Source organism: Theropithecus gelada, chromosome 2 (genome assembly GCF_003255815.1).
Source record: "Theropithecus gelada isolate Dixy chromosome 2, Tgel_1.0, whole genome shotgun sequence".
NCBI classification, from domain to species: Eukaryota; Metazoa; Chordata; class Mammalia; order Primates; family Cercopithecidae; genus Theropithecus; species Theropithecus gelada.
In genome coordinates, this window is record NC_037669.1 from 149,478,252 (window position 1) to 149,499,220 (window position 20,969).

Genomic DNA, 20,969 nt, shown 5'->3' on the forward strand with positions numbered 1-20,969 from the left:
CCTACCCTGTGGACTTCCAGCTTTGCTCCAGCATTAGATGAAAAAACAGAGACTTACAGAGACTGCTTACCAACTCCAGCAATTGTGTAACGTCAGATCCCTGTAAACAAATCACTATACACACACATACATGGGTGCCTGCAAATATCCTAGTAGCTCTGTTTCTCTGTGAGTGATACAATTCCTTTTTACTGCTGAATAAATTGTCATTGTATGGATGTACAATTTGCTGATCCAGTCACTAGTTAATGGACATTTAGTTGTTTTCAGTTTGACAGCATGAATACAGCTTCTAGAAATGTTCACATACAGGTCTTTGTTTTGGCAGATTATTTCAAAATATGGCACAGTAGTCCCCCCTTATCCACAGGGGATATGTTCCAAGACCCCAGTGGATGCCTGAAACCACAGATACTTCTGAGCCCAACTGCTGTTAACTGGAACACGCTTCTGTTCATACCATCTACCCACAAATTTAATGCCTTTTCCATCTTAACTAAGCACTTCCCACACTGTGGCTGTAACTTTTGCAGTTTCAGGTGTAACAGCAAAATTAGCACAGATTTTTTTTCTTTTTCACAATTTCCCAGGCAAAAGATTCGTTCTTACTGTAGATGTTACCATATGTACATTTTTTCTCTTTCCTGAAGTTCCTTAAGTCAAGAGCTTTCACTTTTTCACTTAAAGGAAGCAGGCTACAGCTTCTCGTTGGCGTATTCAAATTGCCTGCATCACAACTCTTGCACTTTGGGGCCATTAAAAAGTAAAATTAGGGTTACATATAAAGCAAGGGTTACACAAGCAGTGGGATGCCATGACAGTCGATCTGATAACAGAGAATGATGCTAAGTGATTAAGTGGTGGATAGTATATACTGTGTGAATATGCTGAACAAAGGGATGATTCATGCCCAGGCAGGATGGCATGAGATTTCATCATGACTCAGAACAGTGAACAACTTAGAACTTAAGAATTGTCTGAAAAGTTTTAAAAATTGGTAAGACAATGGACAGACTCTATCCATTTATCATCTAATGTCAAATTTTATTCACCTTTTTTCTTACACGATGCTGTCATTCAAAATGTACCTCATAGGCAACTCAACTCATGCATACAGTAGGCACTCTATAAATGTTTTAATAATTAGGTATTTTTTAGAATGACTAAAAATCCAGATGTAAAATCCCAATTGGGAAGTGCATAATCCCATTGTAGACAAAATATATAACTTTACAATAAACATTTTTATAAGAATTTGCCCCAAAGAGGGAACACTTAAAATTTAGAAATTAAACAATAAAAATGCAAAAGCAAGATGAAACACAATACTAACCTATTTAGACAATGATCCCTGGATCGGTGGTGCTTACAGACCAAGGGTTACCTGCACCCTGTGGCGTAAGACCATCTGACATTCAGTTAAGAGGAGAATTATATACCTAATACCCTCTTAACTGGAAATGCTGCAAGAATATATAATAGCCTATGAAAACATTTTAGCTACATTCCTTTATGTGAACACACAAAAAATTTAAACACATATTTTATTCTTCAATTTTAAAAAAACCAATGATTTTCATCTTAAGCAGCAAGAATGATCCACAAATAAGTATGAAGTCACTTTTATAGAAGCTATGTTAAATTCTGGAAAGTACTTTGGGAGATAAGCTCAAGAACCTTAGTCCAAATATAAAACAAATCATTCCCAAATATAAAACAAATCATTCCATTAAACAGACTTCCTATGTTTTACAAAAACAAAACAGGTTGTGACTACATGTGATAAAGTGTCTCCTATCTTAAAACTATAAACATTCACTCCAACTTGAAAAAAAAATAGGACTATTATGATACGAAAAAATTAAAACCAACCAAATGTCGACAAGTAGCTACGCAAACTTATAAACATAATTGAATGCTCTAGCTAAAAAAAAAACATCTACTGACTATATTTTTCAAAAACTATATAATTCTATAAAAATTTAAATATGTGGACTAACTACATGAATACATGGAAATGTATATATAAAATATTAAGTGAAAAAAATGTTAAAAATATAAAGTGATTATAACCATGTAAAAGTAAATATATTACAATAACAAAAACTGAAGTGAATTTAAATTGAAAGACATAAATAGACTCAAATATTAGGGTTTTTTCTTTGTTGCTTAAGATTATAACAAAATACAAAAGAAAAAAATAGACTATTATTTTAGATAAAGTTATACTCCTAAACAATAAATACTGAACTATACGTGAACTCCTAAAACAGAGATATTTAAACCATAACTTCTATATTTCAAGTGTATCCTATGAAGGAGATCAGCCCACATTTGCCGATCTTCATTTTACAACTGCCCCTCTAAAACATAAAAAGAAAACATTTTAAAACACTAAGTGAGAAAACCAAGCAGCATGCTAACAAAATCTATCTACTTAATCTGTTTTGCTTTTGCAAAAAGCCACTAACAGAAGGTTTTAAAAAACTAATTCAATATACATACTTTACATAACATATTTATGCTATAAATATTTTAAAGAATGGCTTTTACATAATTCTTTATTTCAATATATATCTCATTAATTTCATTGCAAGTTATGCAATATAGTCTTTTGGATCTGTTATTGAAAATTATTCTCTTCATGATTTAGAAAATGGTTAATTTCTTGGATAAAACATAGCATATTTAGAAGTCCGAAAGCCAAGTAAATCTCTTATTTCATTTCGGAATTTTGACAGATCTTGACGCAGTTCATTTAGATTTTCCACAGTTGCCTGATCTGTACTTTGCATTTTCTGTCTCATGGAAGTCAAGTAACGATGCACTAGGCAGCACATCACTTTTTGATAGTTTTCATCTCTCTTCTGTTTCAAATTTCTCCATTCCTTCAAAACAACAATATGATACTAAGGATATGCAGAAACAATATTTAAATGAGGTAGAGTTCAAAAATATATTCACAGACACAAACACATCTTTAAATGCTTTATTAGACTACAGTTTTGCTACTACATGGTATAATATTCAACACTTGTTTAAAACAAATATAGCCTGCATATTAGTTTAATGCATTTAATTTTATGTTTATCTTGATTGAAAAAAATTAGTCTTAGGAATCCTTAGTTTATAGCAGGGATTGGCAAACTACAACCCACAGGCCAAATATGGTCCATATCCTGACTTTACAGCCTGTGAGCTAAGAATAGATTTTACAGATGAACATTTATCATCAATTGATAATAACACTAATTTTAAACTCTAGTTAAGTGAAAATTTATCCCCTCCCAAAAGGAATTCCATTCTTTTCATTAGTAGATCTGTATTTAAAAAATTATTACTGTTATTGTTATATTTTCAATTTTATCCATAAAAGTTTTGTGAAAATTTGTTTTCTCTCTTATTGTATCACTGCTTACACAGTATCTCTGATTTTGTCTCAGCCTGAAAAGTGTAAACTATTTACTATCTGGACCTTTACAGAAAAAATGTCCCAACCCCTGGTTTATAGTAACATATATTGAATAATTGATGTATTGAATGGCTTTCAAGAAGAACCAGAAAAATATGAGCTGATTCTAGTAGTCATTCTTTAGCTACAGTGACAGAATAGGTATTTCGAATATTTCCCATGTTTTAAAACTATGAGATGAAATTTTATATATTGGAGGAATCTGAAAAGTAAAAAAAAAAATCTCAGTACTGTCTCTCATTCTTAATAATTATATGTATGTGTGTGTATACACACACACACACACACACACACACACATTTGTTTGTTTCGAGGTGGAGTCTTGCTCTGTCACCCAGGCTGGAATGCAGTAGCTTGATCCTGGCTCACTGCAACTTCCACCTCCTGGGTTCAAGTGAACCTACTGCCTTAGCCTCCTGAGTAGCTGGGACAACAGGCATGCACCACCACACCCGGCTAATTTTTGTGTTTTTAGTAGAGACAGGGTTTCACCATGTTGGCCAGGATGGTCTCGAACTCCTGACCTCAAGTGATGTGCCTGCCTCAGCCTCCCAAAGTGCTGGGATTACAAGCATGAGCTACCGCGCCCAGCCCTCTCACTCTCAATAGTATTTATTGAATCCTTACTTAATGTTGGATGCAATGCCATACATTAGGGAACACAGCAGTGAAAAAAGTCAGACAGTCACAGCCCTTAGGGAACTTACATACTTATGCTTTAAGAAATATCTGAGATTAGGAATTGTTAAAACTTTTATGTTGCCATTCAAGCTTCTAATTTCTTACCTTTAAACTGTTTTGCCGTTTGACCTTGCCTTTTGATGTATGAGAGCAAATCCACTTACTGAGGCTACTAATCATATAGCAGATAGTCTTTGGTGAAGGAATGATGTTGAAAGGTGGAGGTAACGTACATTTATCGTCAAAGTAGCTAAGCCATAACTTCGCTCGAGCAAACTTCCATTCTTTGTCTTCATGATTCTATATAAAAGGCAAATTAAAAAGCAAAGTAGAATAGGAACACACACACAAATATGGGGGATGTTTCCACACCTTGTAGAAAAAATTTTGTTCAACATTTGCAATTATTATACATTACTTACATTTTAAAAATCTATAGTTAATTTTAAAATACTATTTTTCAATTCTTATAATCTTATAATCTTTGGCTGTTTTATCTATTGTATGCACTTAGTATGGTCTGAGGAGAATATAAAGTTTTTAAAAGAATGAACTTACTGCTATCAACTGAAAGCTTTTATGAAGCATTGCCACCAGCAGTTTGGTAAGCACAATCACAACCACCACATTGTATGTACCAACAATGACAGCTCCCACAAAGGACTGCAGTTCTTCTCCATAGCTAAATCTTGTGACAAAGATTGCCACATGCGCTAAGGAGAAAATATACCAGAACAAAGCAAAGCAGGTGCCAATGAACCTGTAAAGACAATTGCATTTCTGTTTAAAAGGCAATTAAAGAAATTAGCAAAAACAAATAATTTGTTTATATCAAAATTATTTAAATAAAACACTGATAATCCATGAACAATTTTTTATTTTAAAATGATGTTGATTTCCACAGTACAGATATGTCTTACTTTAAACAAAGAGACAGGCCCTAAGAAGATAAATTATTCATAACTCTTTAACCCCTTGCTGCCTTTCTGTTCTCAACAAGGCAGCCTATATGATTTGTTAATATCTAATTAGATTTTGTCACATCTCTGCTCAAAACCTTCAAATAACTCAATTTCAATAACTCAAAATCCTTACAAGGGCAAAAAGGTCCTACATGATCCCCATTACCTTTCTGACTTCATTTCCTACAACTCCCCCTCCAATTCAACACATTGCATCCACACTGCCTGCCTGGCATTTTCTTGAACATGCCAGTCATGCTCCTACCTCTGGACACTGGCCTTTGCTGTTCTCTCTCTCTGTAAATGCTCTTCCCCCAGAAATCTTCTTCATGGCTTACTCCTTTACCAGTTTTAGATCCTCACATGAATGCTATCTCTTCTGGGGCATTCCTTAGCTCCTTAGCTAAAACTGAACTCTGACACACAGATGCTCTTTAGCTCATGCTTTATTTGTCTTTGTAGCCCCGACCACTGTGTAACATAATAAGTATTTTACTCCTCTTTTTATTGCCTGTATCACCTCCCTAGAATGTTAAGCTTCATCAGGATAGTTTTGTTTACTAATGCTTCATTTGCTCAGCACTTAGAGCATTGTCTGGTATATAGTAAAGGCTACACTGACACTCATTAATCTTATTCTTTACATAAGATGACACACAAAATAACTAAAGAATAGTTGACACATAATAGGAACATGACAAATGTGTCCTTCCACACCCCTTCTCCATTGTTTTATTTAAAAATGAGGGGAGGTATTTTGTTTACCTCAAAACAGGGTGTTCAAATCCTTATGATACATTAGAGAAAAAAATGTTCATGAAGTTCTAATGATTCTCAATTCTAATGACCTCTTAAAAAGTGTTGAAGCTGTGAGTGTTTTTGGCTGTAACAATGACTGAGAGTTGCTACTGACATTTAATACCTGAAGGACAGAGATGCTGAACATCTTGCAATATATGGGACTGACAAAGAATTGCTCAAAATGCTAAGAGCACACAAAATGCCAATAATTCCTCTGTTAAGATAGACTGCAGTAGGGAAGACAAGGTAATAACTTGGACCCACTGTTTAAGATTCTGTATGTAAAGATGACTATAGTGACTCATGAAAAATAAGTATTTATTAAAGTTTATGAACATTAATAAGGAATTTCTTAAAATTTGAAGTTCTATTTCTATAGATACTAATTCATATAGAAGATGGTTAAAAGACAAATATATTTACTAAAACATTTAAAAGACACTCACGAATGGAAGGTATCATTGCTTTGCTGTTCACAGAAGATGCCTACACAGTCTTTCTGCTCCTTTGAAGTATATCCTTTATCATACAGTTGTGTCAGTCCAATTGTGAAAGAAAACAAAACAAGAAGAAACATCCCAAGAAATTTTCCAAAATCTTGTAACATCTGTCCCATTGAAATCTGTGGAATATATTACACAGGTATTCATTAAGATTATCAGAAAAACAAAATATTAAATATAAATGACCCAGCAACAAAAGGAAGACAAACACATAATCCACAGGCCACCCCTTCTATTGCGTCTGGTTGAGATAGACCAGCATTTTAAAAACATTGAAAATCCAGCTGCCTAACAAAAAGTCATTTTAATCATACCAACACTATCATTGTTTAGAAGGCATGTTCTTGAACCTGGATCAGGTTTTCAGAGGACATTGTTGCTATGGAGATAGAGGCAGAGATACAGAGATTTAAGAAAAGGCTGAATTTGCAAGGGATAAAAGGAAAATACCCTGCTCAAACTTAAAGAGAAATAAATGTTTATATTTACATAGCTTCTTAAATTTTACAAATATAAAATCATTATGGGGCAAAGTATTTCACCTGACTTTTGAAACCAGTTCCTAAAATCAGCATTTCCTCCTACGGGACTGCCCTAATTTTTTTTGCTGAGGTGACAGACTTTCACTTTGGGTCCATTTTAAGAAAATACTATGTGTGCAAGCCAAATGAGGGTGTCCAGTATTAGTAGTGAGTATGTTTTGTAGTTTAGACATGTATAGTGCATATAGAAGCTTTAATCCTAATTTCATTCTCCTTCAAAATTTAGATTACGTACTTTTCATAAATTCTTAGTTTTTAAATTGGCATATAAATTTGGGGAATAATGTGATAGTACTTTTTTGACCCAGCAATTCTATCCCTAGAAATTTAACCAGTAGATAGAAGTACACAAAGATGTGTGTATATACAAGGATTTACACTGCAGCATTGTTAGAGGTAGCAAAAAAATTTTAGAAAATCCTCAATATTGTTTTTAGTTTTTATCTTTTAATTTTTTTTTTTGGGGGGGGGACTTTCCTGCAAAAACCAGAAGGCCTGCTAGACAAATTCTAAACGAGCTGTAACATCACTCAACATTGTTTTTAAAAAGAATGAAGAACATCTACATGTGCTAGCATACAAAGATGTCTGTAAGACAGTAAGTTCAAAAAGCAGGGTGTCAAACTGTATGTATATGTGGAACGGCTCCCATTTCTATTTTGTTAAAGGATAGACAAGATACATATTTTAATATAGATCTGATTTAATATGCATAGGAAATTTCTGGAAGTTTACACAAGAAATTGTTAACCATGTTTATGGAAGTATATATAACTAAGGGTATAGAAGGCAGACTTTTTTTTTTTTTTTAAGACAGAGACTCTGTTGCCCAGGCTTGAATGCAGTGGCGCGATCTTGACTTACTACAAACCTCTGCCTCCCAGGTTCAAGTGATTCTCCTACCTCAGCCTCCCAAGTAGCTGGGATTACAGATGCCTACCACCACGCCTGGCTAAGTTTTTGTAGTTTTAGTAGAGATGGGGTTTCACTATGTTGGCCAGAATGGTCTCGAATTCCTGGCCTCAAGTGATCTGCCCACCTCAGCTTCCCAAAGTGTCGGGATTACAGGCGTGAGCCACCGTGCCTGGCCTCATTATTTTTGATATACAAAAATTAGTGTTTTGAAACAACCCTTCCTCAAATTTAATAGATCAAATTTATATAATTAATTACATCAAAGTTCAAATAAAATTCCTAATTGGCCCAAGTCTGCCAGCATAGCACATCCCTGCTTTCAGTGATACAAAATGGTAGCCACAGGCAATTGGCCAGATGCTTCCAGCCCACTAAAGTGGACCAGCTATTTAAGCAGAAGAGGTGAGTTTAAATTCTTAGGCATGCCACAAGCTAGTAACCCAGACTCTGCCAGAGTGGAGAGATCCAATATGCCTGACTTGTGCTTTTGACTAGACCATGCGGTACTTTTCAAGGCCTATGCTTCCCACACTTGGCCCCCTTATAAAATTCTGACACAAGAAGCGGGGGACATTTAGAATCAGAAAACTCAAAATATGTAAGAAGGAGAAGAAATGCATTTTCCTCTTAATTAATGACAGCTTTATTGGATCACCTTGAGAAAGAAAAGCATCCATTCAGATTGTGGTTGCTTAGAATAAAGCTATACCATCTCAGTAGAGAACTCAGTAGAGAACTCAATCCCTTATGACAATAAGAATACAGTAACTGCTTTTGATAACTACAGAAAAGATCACCTTGAGGAAAGTCTGGACACTGTAAGCTTACAGGTAAATCAGGTTTTCCAATAGTGACCATGTATAATTTTAATTTTAAAACATGTAATCAAACTAGCTTTAATTTAACATGTTTTAAATAAATGTAATCGAGTTCAATATCAAGGTAAAAAATTCTGAATGAGAATACCACAAACTTCATGACTTGCTTAAATTTTAAATTTAAAAAGAAATTTTTAAGAGACAGAGCTTTACTCTGTTGTCCAGGCTGGAGTATGGTGGTGCAATCACGACTCACTATAGCCTTGACCTCCTAGGCTTGAGCCATCCTCCCCACTCAAGCCTCATGAGAAACTAGGCGCATACCACCATGCCCGGATAATTTTTAAAATTTTTTTGTAGACAAGGTCTTGCTGTTTTGCCCAGGCTGGTCTTGAACTCCTGGCCTCAAGCTATCCTCCCGCCTCAGCCTCCCAAAGTGCTGCAATTAGAAGTGTGTTCCACCATGCCTGGCCTGACTTGTTGTTTAATAGCATGATATTGGTTCTTATACAAGAAGAACTAAAAGTAAAACAGTGGATGTCACTTAAGTGAATACTGGCTTGAAGATACTAACCAAATATTCATGTGAGAGGCAAATATTAAAAACAGTAAATTTATTTTATACTGAGAGATTATAAGGTTTATGTATTTGTAAAAGTAATACTAATGCTTTCTCAAATATTTTTAAAAACTATTTGGCAGTTTAACTTGAGAAATATGAAAACTTGTGAAATGAAAAGAGAAAGGTAATTAAAATATTAATACTGAAATTTACATAGGAGTTAATACTAGTACACACAGAGGAAAAAAATCCTTGCTAATCAGAAAAAGTGAAATTAAAGCAAACCACTAAATTAGCGTAACTTAAAAAAAGCACCAAATGCTATTAATGTAGTGAAACTATTTTTACACTGCTTGTGTTACAGAAAATTAACACGCTACTGTAAAAAAATAAAAATACTGAGGTGTCAGGTGGATCATATCTTTTGATCTGTTAATACTATTTTTGGAGACTTATCCTTAGAAATAACAGAGGCAAAAAGCCTCATACACACGAGTACTATGCAGAACAACAAAAACAACCTAAATCCCTCGTAAGGGAAAGGTTGCTATCATTAGGCTCATTAAATTACAAAAGTTGCTAACAAAAGAAAGCAATAATAATGACAATTTCTAGTCATTGTCTTTCCAAATCTCCCTCCAGAATAAAGCCGTAATTATCTGTCCAAAAGTTCTATCTAAGCAAGCCACCCAGGCTCAAAAACCTCCTTTGCACATGTGGTATTAAAATTCCTGGCAAAGAGACCTTCAGTCTCTTCAGTGTCCAGCCCAGCCTGTCTTTTTTAGCCTCATTTCCCCAACTCCAATCCACAGTCCAGCTATAAAGGATAGGCTGTCTTCTCCAAGCACACTCTGCTTTATGACTCCACACTTCTGCATGTTATCTCCCCCTTTGTCCTTTGCCAGGCAGGCTTCTCATCCCTTCAAGGCTCAGATCAAATGCCACCTCCTCTAAGGAGCCTTCCTGACTCTCTCCAGATACTTCCTCAGTCACGATTCCAAAGTAACTTTGTTATTGCTAAAACAGTCTTTTTGACTTCATACTAGTATTTATGTTATGTTTGTCTCCTCTAGCAGTCTTTAAGAGCAGGCACCATGTCTTAGTAAGCTCCAGAGCCTGGTGCATTAATTAAAATGTTGAATGATTCTTTACCATTTTCCTAGTTTCTTAATTAACTTAGTTAATTAACACCAAGTCCTGGTTCTAACACTGTGTGAGCTGGGCCTTAGTTTCCTGATCTATACAAGGGATACAGTCAAATGGTGCATCTGCATGTAATTTTTCAGCTTTAACCCAATCAATTTAACCAGTATCTCTGAGGGTAGGACTTGAGAATCTAGGTTGAACGTGCTCCCCAGGTGATTCTGCAGCCCCACCAGTTTGGGAACCTCTGGACTACATGACTCCTCGGTTTCTCTAACTATAATATACACCAAAAATGCAAAACACCTGAAATAGCTCTTTACTCATTAGAAGCAGCACCAACATGCCATTTATATTATACAGGCTACTAAATAAAACCTGATAATTATCCAGTAAAACCAAACAATTCACTAGAAATAAAATACACACTCATGTCTCAAGTACTAAGCTTTCCAAGTTTTCCTGTATTATTTTTCAGGTCTGCCATAGTTAACTAACTATAAAAGGAATGGAAAAAATGGACCTAAACATTTATGTAAAGCCCACCATGTGTCAAGTACTCTGGTATGCATCTTACATACACTGACCCATTTAATCCTCACAACAACGGATTAAGAAACTGAGGCTCACAGACACTGTAAACAGTAAGTGATGGAGCAAGATTTTGAACCAACCTGTCAGAATCCAAGGGGATGTTCATTCATTTGTAATATTAGTAGCTCTAATAATTAGACCAAACAGAAAAGCAAGACATTTAGATACAAGCACTTTCAAGTACCGTAAATGTTGAGGCCTAGGAATGCATGCATAGACCCTCAGGGCTCCCCTCCTTTGGTCTGATTTGCTCATCACCACCACCCCAGAACTAATCCTTGCCAGAGACTTCTGCTTTGGGGCTCCTCCTCAGAGAAACCTAATCAATGTAAGTGCTGCCTTTAAACTGTCTAGAATCACATGATGTGGCAGATTTCCCTAGGAAACACTTCAACCTCTGGGAAAGAAATGCACCTCCTATCCTAAATGAAGTAAGAAGGGGAGGAACTTTAGGGAAGAAAAGGGATTAATATTTGAGAAAATTCCCAAATAACATATTCCCCTCCAAAAAAAAAAAAAAAAAAAAAACACACAAAAAACTATTTTTTCCACTTAGTTTCTCTAGATGTGAGGCCTGAAAGCATGAGGTCAAAAACAAGCTGAAGTGGGAGACTTGTTGCTTTTGTAAGGACTTGTTAGCATAGCACCAAAGAAAAGGTGGTGATGTTTTACAGTGGGAAGGGGAAGAAAGAAAGAGGAAGGGCAAACAGGTCCACTAGACTTTATGTCTGGGTCTTATCAAATATGACAATCATAATAAACTTTAGCTTTCTCTGGATTGATTTTGGATTTGACAGTCCCTTGGACAGCAGGAGTAAAACTCCTTGAAGGGTTGCTTTCTCTGAAGGCCTTGCCTCTTTCTCTTCTATCCTCCTCAACCCACTCCACCCTACACTTTAAATGTCAGATTCAGTTAGAAGCCTCTCACTACTTAGTACCAGTAACTGCTCTCAAAATATAAGCATACCTCATTTCATTACACTTCACTTTGTGGTGGTCCACAGATACTGTGTTGTTTGTGGCAACCCTGTTTTGAGTAAGTCTATGTGTGCCATTTTTCCAACAGTATGTGCTACAGATGGGTAAGAATCAGGGACCCACGCAGCAGAGTCTTGGAGCAGGAGGAACTGTTAATAATCACATCTTTTGTACTAAGCTACAAGAATAAAGACAGGAAGCATGTGGGATCTGAGAGAGGGCCCCACCCTGGGACCAGGTAAGGAAAAAAGGAAATAAGGAAAAAAGGGCAGAGTGTTGTGTGGTCATGGGTTGTTCTGTCTAAATTATCCAACTGTCAGTGTAAAAGGTTGTTTAATTCATTTGAAACATGTGACTTGAATAATATTTTAAAAATCTGTAAATTATTAAAGCCTGCCCACAGAAGTTATTATACAATAAGAGTTAATGAGGGAATCATATTATTCTTTAATATTATACAACCTGCAGGGTGATTTAGTATAGTGATTAAGACCACTGGCTCTGGAGCCAAACCACCTAGGCTGGAATCCCAGTTCTGCTACTTACCAACCATGTGACCTTGCGCAAGTTACTTAATGTCTCTATGCCTCAGATTCTTCCTCTGTAAAATGGAAATAAAAGAGTCTGCCTCTTAGAATGGTTGTGAGGATTAAATGAGGTAATAAATGTGAATAAAGACTTTAGAACAGTATCTGGCACATAGTAAGGGCTCAATAAATGTCTGCTGTTATTACTACTGTTACCACAATTATGTATAGATTCTATCTTCATGTCTTTTTTTCTTTAAAATATAAAGCATTACTGATTTATGCCCAATCATGTTTCTTATATCTGCTGAAGTGGATTAGCTGGCATCCTTCATTAAAGCAAGAGAAGAAACAACAAAAAAATGCCTATCTATTTAGCTTTGTAGTTACCATTCCCTTTGGGTATATTTGTATTTTGTTCATTCTTCCGTTTAGATCCATATTCCCCTATGTTATTGTAGTCCTTCCACCTGAAGGACTTCTATTAATGTTCCTTGTAGTGCTGGTCTCCAGTGATGTATTCTTTTAGCTTTTGTGTGTCTGGAAAAGTCTACATTTTACCTTCATTTTTGAATGATACTTTGCGAGGTAGAGAATTCCAGGTTGACAGTTGTTTTTTTTTCTTTCAGTGCTTTACAAATGTCACTCCCCTGCCTCCTTGCTTGCATTGTTTCTGACAAGAAATCTACTGTCATCCTTACCTTTCTTTTTCTGTATATGATGACCTGTTATTCTCTGTTTGTTTTGAAGATTTTTTCTTTATCGCTGATTTTCAGCAGTGATATACTGAATATGATGTCCCTTGGTGTGATTTTCCTCATGTTTCTTGTGTTTGGAGGTTTATTGAACTTCTTGGATCTGTGGGTTTGTAGTTTTCTTCAAATTTGGAAAATGTCTGCTATTATTTTTTCAAAAATTTTTTTGGTCTCTCCTTTTTTCAGGGATTCCAGTTACATTAGTGTTAATATTAGGCTGCCTGAAGTTGTACCAAAGTTCACAGATACTCTTTTCACTTTTAAAAATTCTTTCTTCTCCATTTTATTTTGAATAGTTTCTATTGTTACCTATTCAAGTTTACTAATGTGTTTTTCTGCAATGTCTAATCTGTCATTAATCACATCCAGTGCATGTTTCATGTCACAGTGAAATTTTTGTCTCTGAAAGTTTAATATTTTTTTTTGTTTTTTTTTTTACATCTTCCATGTCTCTACTAAACTTTAAACTTTTTGTACATATAGAACACAATAATAATAACTGTTGAAGAGTCCTTATCCGATAATGCTAACATCTGTGTTGCTTTTGGATAGGTTTTGATGAACACATTTAAGTTACTTGGAAAAAATTTAATCCTTTCACATCTTGCTTTTAATATTTGTTCGCTAAAACCAGAGCAGTGTGTAGGCTAGAGATAAGTATTGAGGCAAGACCCTTCTAAGTACTCTACCCAATGATCAGTGTATTAAACAGGCATTCTCCTCTACGTGAGCTCTAAGTACTGTTTCCACTAATCCTGTCGGATGAGATGGTTCTTTCCCTGCCCCAGGTAGTGTCCTCACATGCATATGCTAATCAGTACTCTGCTGAATACTCAAGGGAGACAACTGCAGATCTACAGAATTTTCTTTCTGTGCTGCTGTGTCCTCTCCAGTACCCTTCCTGCAAACTCTAGTCTTTTGGGTCTCACTGGCCTCTCATATTGGTCTCCTAAATCCAGATTTCTGCCAGGCTTTGACTGCAATGACCCACTCTGCATAATAGCCTAAAAATTCTCACAAAGCAGTAAGCTGGAGTAATCTTTGTTTCTTGTTTCTTAGAGATCACTGTTGTTTATTGCCTTCTGTCTAGTTTCTTATAAGCTGTTCTTTCATATATTTTGTTCTTTTTTCCTTTTTGATTGCTTTAGGTAGAAGGGTAAATCCAATCCTTATTACTCCGTGTCGGCTGGAAACAGAAGTCAGAAATTGACTCTTCATTCCTAAACAATATTATACTTTCTCCTTTTTAACCCTTTAGAGGGGTCCATAAAGAAATTTGTAGTATAGAAACCTAGTTCTGTCATCCATTTTCAGTTAAAAAAAAAAAAAAATCAATGTGCATGTAAAAACACTGTAGACTCTTGATTAAAGCATTCATAGATGATATTAGTGACAAAAATAAATCAAAAGAACAGATAGTTTAAGCCAGTGTTTCTATGGCTTACTATGTTTTGGAAAAATACAGAGACTTGCACATATTTCATGAAAAACAGGTATGAGGTTAAATGACTTTAGGTAATGATGATTTGAATAAGGCTAAACAAATTTCTTTCTTTCTCAGAGGCTTTAATGTGATAACATGCACTGTCAATTCCCAAAAGAGGTATACAGTATGCAGTGTATCCCAAACTTACTTAATTCAGAGCATCTCACAGGACTTGGTTAAGAAAGAGCCACACTTCAGGAAACACTGTTGCTGGATGACAGCACAAGCCTAATCAAATCAGGTTTTTCCTATATATTTTATTTTCATATCCCTGTTTGGAGAAGGTAATTATGCCTTTTATTTAAAATATCACCTTTAAAAATATGACACAATCTAAATTGTTAGTAAATTTTGAATTAAGGAAAAATAAATATTGTTCAGATTTTCAGAATTAATAAGCTATAGTATTACATAGAGCTAGCAGAGTTGACCCCACCTTCTGAAAACAACCAGTTACGAAACTCTGTGGGGTAAATGCAACCAATTGTGAGTCTTGTCTTTGGTGCAAAGTGACTGAAAATTTAGTCTTGAATTCTCATACATAATCATACTACTTTGGACAAATCATATCCCATCTCAAAAGCTCAATTTCTTTAACTATAAAGTATTATAAAATATAAAGCTGAACTACATAGCCTCTATAAATTTTTAAGCTCTAAGTATGCTACTTTCCAACTTATTACATTTAATATTTACTAAACAAAAGTGAAGGTATTCTTTTAAATATAGCTTATTCAAAATCATCAAATATTATTTTTGTTTGCACAGGTCCTCCTTTATACTTATAACCTAAAATATTTAAAACTTTAAATGTGAGATTCATTTTGACAAAAAGCAGATTTTTATGTTACTCTACTGTCTGAAGTGTAATTATATTTTAAACATATCTATGTCTATGGAGTGGGGGGAGGAGGCTAATGGATCACAGCGTAATAAACTTGGAATACCTGAAAGCAAAGGATTATCACTGAGCCAGAAGCAAAGCAGATAAACATGCTGTGTCCTTCTAATTGCTACTTATTCTCAAAAGCAAAGTTTAGCTTTAATATCATGAGAGAACAGTATTCCAGTGGACAAGTAGAAAGATGTAACAATAATGACATCTAACAAATGTTCTTTAAGAAATTTTAATTATTTACCTGTAATGGACCCAAGATAGAGCTGGTTGTATACATAAAAAAGAGACGAAGATAACTTAGAACATTTGCAAATGCAAAAAGCCCTTCTGCCACCAGTGTAGGATGGAATGCATCCCAATCCTTCCGATCAGCAAAATCATGAAACTAAGGTTAGGAAGAAAAAGCCAAAGGTAAATAAGCTCTCTCAATTTAGGAAAATAAAAGCAAGTATTCTGACTGTTGAAAGAAAGCCATTTTAATTTTGTCTTCTTATAGGGAGATCTCCACTTACATTTTATAGGGTTCTTCTTTTTAAATAGAAATAATATTTTAATGAAATAAAAGATTATTATGTATGTGAGGCATTATCACTCTATATGAAGAGGTTTTTCCATAAACTCTTAAATTTTAGAAAATTAAGTATTTTTTAAATGATCATTAAACTTTTTATCAATGAAATGTTGGCTAGTTTTCTTAAATTTCACAACACAAACGTTAAGTACATGTGCTGTCAATTAATTCCCTATCATATTACATGAACCTACTCCTTTGACTTGGAATTAGAGTTTTTTCCCCCCTTTTAAATACAAAATAAAAAAGAGGGCATTATTGTACCTAGACATAGCGGTCAAATGTCCCCATTGCCTGGGATAGTTTAAGATGCTGTACCAGTTGTCCTGGCATAATTATTAATAGTGCCCCCTTTCACTCTCAAAATGTCCTGATTTGGATAATAAATTATATGGGTACTTCACTTATAGAACTAAAGAGATCAATATGAAAAAGCAATGTCTCTCAGTCCCATTATCAAACAATTTATCTATATATGACCAATTTTTATTTTCTGAGTAATTTCATACTCTAGACACTGAACATACCTAACATATTCCATAGTACTGATCAATTAAATAGAATTTTTTAATAAAGTAAAATGATGTAAAACAATGAGCTTGCCTTTTCAATAAGCTATAAACTAATAAAAAGAAAAACAGAGAATATTGTATATTTTAGTTCCTTGAATGTGACACCCCAGAAGAATTCTAAACTCAGGGTTTAAACAAAGTTAGTTAACACAAAATTTATTACCCTTTCTGGGCTTGGGGGAACTTAAATTTTGATGAAAGTAAAATTATAAGTTATCTATAAGGGTAGATTTTTGTCAAATTCTAAATAAAATATATAGTTATTAGAAAAATAATACATCACTTTTAAAGCTGATAATCATGATTTGAAATGTGTAAAATATTATATAATGGAATGGAATGGAAACTCTCTTTCTGGCAGATATAAAGATATCTAAAACTAATCATTTTAAGTTACTTTGTTCTCATTTTAAGTATATACAGGTTAATAAGCTAAAAGAACCTAGGGTCAGATATAAGGAATTGGCATGTAGTAGAAAGAAAATGCCTAGACAGAGCAGGATTTAAATCCAGTCTTGGTTTCTTACTGTGTGGTTTGGACAAGTTGTTTAATATTTTTAGGCTTCATTTTTCTTATTTGCAAAATGGGAATAAGGAAATAAGGACTTCAGTCTCAAAGAATCCCAGGGTAGATAAAAAGAGATAAAGTATACCAAATATCAACTATGGTCCCTGTTATATAATACATAACCATCATGTAAAGGTACGTCACGCCCTGTAAACTACTGGTAAAATAGGAAACTATGTGCACACAGATAGGCTTAGAATGAAAACACACCAGACACCGATCTGGCTCAATGTAACTCTGAGTTACATAGCTAAATATCTTAGTTATTTCCAAAATAAACTTAATTTGTGCCTTCAATTGACATAGTAAATAGTCACCTTGTTGTGAGCAACCACTTTGAGGGCAAAGGTTGCCAAATAAAGAGAATTCATGACAAAACTGAGTTGATTACGAGATTCTTCTAAAAAGTCTTCCAACCCTTCATACCAGAGTCTTTTAATGTCTGACCAAATCATCCCTAAGAAAAGGAAGAAAAAAATCAGATAACACTTTCTTAATTCAATAATAAACTAAATATTAAATAAATAATCCTTGGGCCACCTATAGCCTTATTCAAAAGAAAAGTAACAAAAACAAAAACATTTTAGTGAAAAGTTCTTAAAATCTGAAAGAAAATAACCTTAACTTTCATATGACTTGAAGAAAATAACCTTAAGTTTCATCTTTGGATGTGGAACAAATACAAGAAACCAAATAAATTGATGCCAAACACACATGGGCACAAACACACATGGATACACATATGGACACACACACAGGGATACATACATACACGGAGACACACACGGATACACACACACGGACACATACACATGGATGTGCGTGCACAAACATACACACACCCCCGCCCAAGGGGCTCAGTCCCTGATCCTTTTCTTTTCTCTACCTAAACTTACTACTTTAATGATCTCACCCAATCTAATGGCTTTAAAAATCATCTATGTGGCAAAGGATCTCAAGTTTATATATTTAAGTTCAAATCTTTTACTTCTACAAATTTAAGTAAACCTAGTACCAGGTTTCAGCCTATTTTGTTCTGTGAGTGCGAATGTCAAAAAAAACAAAACCACTGCTGCTGATTGTGCATAGTGGGCATTGCACCCTTCCTTAAATCCCATTTTACTCAGAATCAAAACCAGTCTTTACAATGGCCTGCAAGGCTCCATATTACCTATCCTCTCTGACCTCATCTGCTACTAATCTTTCCTTGTGCTATTCTAGCCACGCTGGCTTCCTTGCTTCCTTGCTGTTCTTTGAACACATGACTCCTGCCTTTAGGGCCTTTATACTGGCCTCCTTCTGGCTGGACCCTCCTCACCCAGAGATCCATTTGCCTAACTACTTCACTTTTTCATGTCTTTGCTCATCACCCTCCCTGACTACCCTATTTAAAATTGCAAACTCTTTGCAACTTTAAAATTGTCCCCCACTCCCAATTCTCCTAACTCTGCTTTTACCTTTCTTTTGTAGTACTTACCTCTTTTTTAACACTGAATATAATTTACTTATTAGGTATATTATTAATTGACTATCTTTCCCTCACTTTGGGTAAGCTCTTCAAGGGTAAGAATCTTTGTTTTATTTACCAATGTTTCCAAATGTCCTGAAAAGTACCTGATATAAACAAGGTGCTAAAAATATTGCTAAATGGATAAATATACAAAAATAAGAACCAAAGCAAACAAACAGAAAAACTTTCCCTTTTTTGGCCAGAAGCTCCTCTATAACTATATATTTTTAGGAGTACCAGACTTCAGTAACATAATTCAGGATCATTTTATGGTACATTCCTTCATTAAGTCATCTTCAGGAAGAATATAGAGTAACAAAAGAATAGAGTACACATGGGTGGAGATCAAATTAGTCCAATCAGAATCATTCTCTGGCTTATCAGTAAGCAAAATAATTCCCCTGGGAAACACAAGAAACATCCTTGAAGATCTCTGTTCAAAACATCGTAATTATGCAGTACCCATATTTTATAGAGAAAAAAAGTTTTTAAAACATTTGCAGATCTGACAAGAAAAACATTTTTAACAATTCCACCTCAGTATGTTTTTACTCAAAATGAATAAATGAAAACTGTCTAAAAATGTTAAATGAAATAGTCTGCAGGTAACATTTTATTAACTCAAATACTGTTTTATTTGGGGAAGGAGTAGGGATGAAAACTTTCTGATATTTCTTATGTTCAACCTTCACCTACCACTCAGAGCTGTGGAGCAGAAACATATTAAACAAATCCTCTATGACCATACTTTCTTGAAGACTCAAAATTATTGTCTAATCCTAGATCCTGATGTGTGCAAATCCTTATTTATGAAACATCTTCAAACAAAAACCCTTATATTTAAACTTTAAATACACTCCTGTTAATATTAAAACATCAAACTAAGAAAGATGCTTACAGAAATGTATTTCTGTGAAATGCAATATTTCACCTAAAAGAAACTCTTAACAAAAACTTACAACATGAATTGGAGAAAACTTGACCAAAAAAGACAGACATGAAAGTACAGTGAAGACCAGTTGGTTAGTTTCCCAGCTCCTCTGCAATACCCCCACAAAAATGAAGCTAATACACTTGATGTATTCCATGTTTCCAAGCTGGATCAAAAAGAACAAAGTAAGTTTAAACTAATTCAAGCAATGCAAACACTACGTAACCAACATTCTATATTTTAGGTCTTTTTTTTTTTTTTTTTTTTTTTAGAATTAATGTTAATAATAACATTAGAAAGCAGCAATCCCAGCCATCTTGGGATTTCTCAAGGGTTTGATCTTAGGTCCTCTCTTTTTCTCAATTTATTCTTTCTCCTTGTGTCTCACCTATGCCTATAGTTTCATATACCACCTATTTTCAGATATTCATACCTTTCTAACTCAAGCTCCAGACCAACTGCCTGCTTGCCATCCCTTTTAAATATCTCAAAGGCTTTTCAAACTCAGCATATCCAAAACTGTACTCAGGATCTACCCCCAACACACAAATCCCCAAATCTAGTACTTTTCCAAAAGACCAATATTGCTTAATAATCTCCCTGTCCTTCACCTCTCATATACTATGTATTTCCAGGTCCTACTAGCCTTACATTATAAATATCTCAAGTCTGTTACCTTCTCTCTTTATCACAATCACCCTAAGTCCAAGGTACCATCAGCTCTCATCTGCATTAGTGCAACGGCATCAATATTGGTCTCCATCTACTCCTGCCACAGCACTATCCTCCCAGCTCATCCTCCACACTGTAGATAGAATGATCTTTTCAAAAGGCAAAACTGATCATGTCAGTCGCCTACTTCAGGCAGGCAATGGTTTCCCCTTGTTCTTAGTATAAAGTCAAAATTACTTAACCTGACCTACAAGGCCATGCGTGGTATGGTAAAATATGTTTCTACAGCGTCATCTTGAATCAAGCTCTTCTGGTTCTCCCTGCTCCAGTAATGTTAGCCTTTACTCAGATCCTTCTTTGTACCATTCTCTCTTGCCACTGGGCTTCTGAATGTGCTTTTATCTCAGCCTAGAGTAGCTTCCTCTCCCAGTTCTCTCAGTTGACATCTATTTATCTTTTTTTTTTTTTTTTTTTTTTTTTTTTAAATTTTTTTTTTTTTTTTTTATTG

General features: G+C 34.8%; 1 protein-coding gene and 1 non-coding gene across 3 annotated transcripts in view; both read right to left on the reverse strand.

Moving 5' to 3' along the window:
- Positions 1 to 1,023: 1,023 nt before the first annotated feature.
- TRPC1 (transient receptor potential cation channel subfamily C member 1) overlaps positions 1,024 to 20,969 on the reverse strand; it is an 83,307-nt gene continuing 63,361 nt past the window's right edge. For both annotated transcript variants that reach the window (XM_025377897.1, XM_025377896.1), the window contains 6 exons: positions 17,666 to 17,805; positions 15,879 to 16,022; positions 6,363 to 6,538; positions 4,712 to 4,913; positions 4,259 to 4,453; positions 1,024 to 2,888 (listed from right to left, as the gene is read on the reverse strand). In XM_025377897.1, the coding sequence (XP_025233682.1) occupies positions 2,661 to 2,888; positions 4,259 to 4,453; positions 4,712 to 4,913; positions 6,363 to 6,538; positions 15,879 to 16,022; positions 17,666 to 17,805 (1,085 nt within the window). In that variant the 3' untranslated portion in view covers positions 1,024 to 2,660. The remainder of the gene's footprint in view (positions 2,889 to 4,258; positions 4,454 to 4,711; positions 4,914 to 6,362; positions 6,539 to 15,878; positions 16,023 to 17,665; positions 17,806 to 20,969) is intronic.
- Positions 7,429 to 7,490, reverse strand: LOC112619893. Its single transcript, XR_003118375.1, has one exon. It is a non-coding gene; the product is annotated as a U7 small nuclear RNA (small nuclear RNA).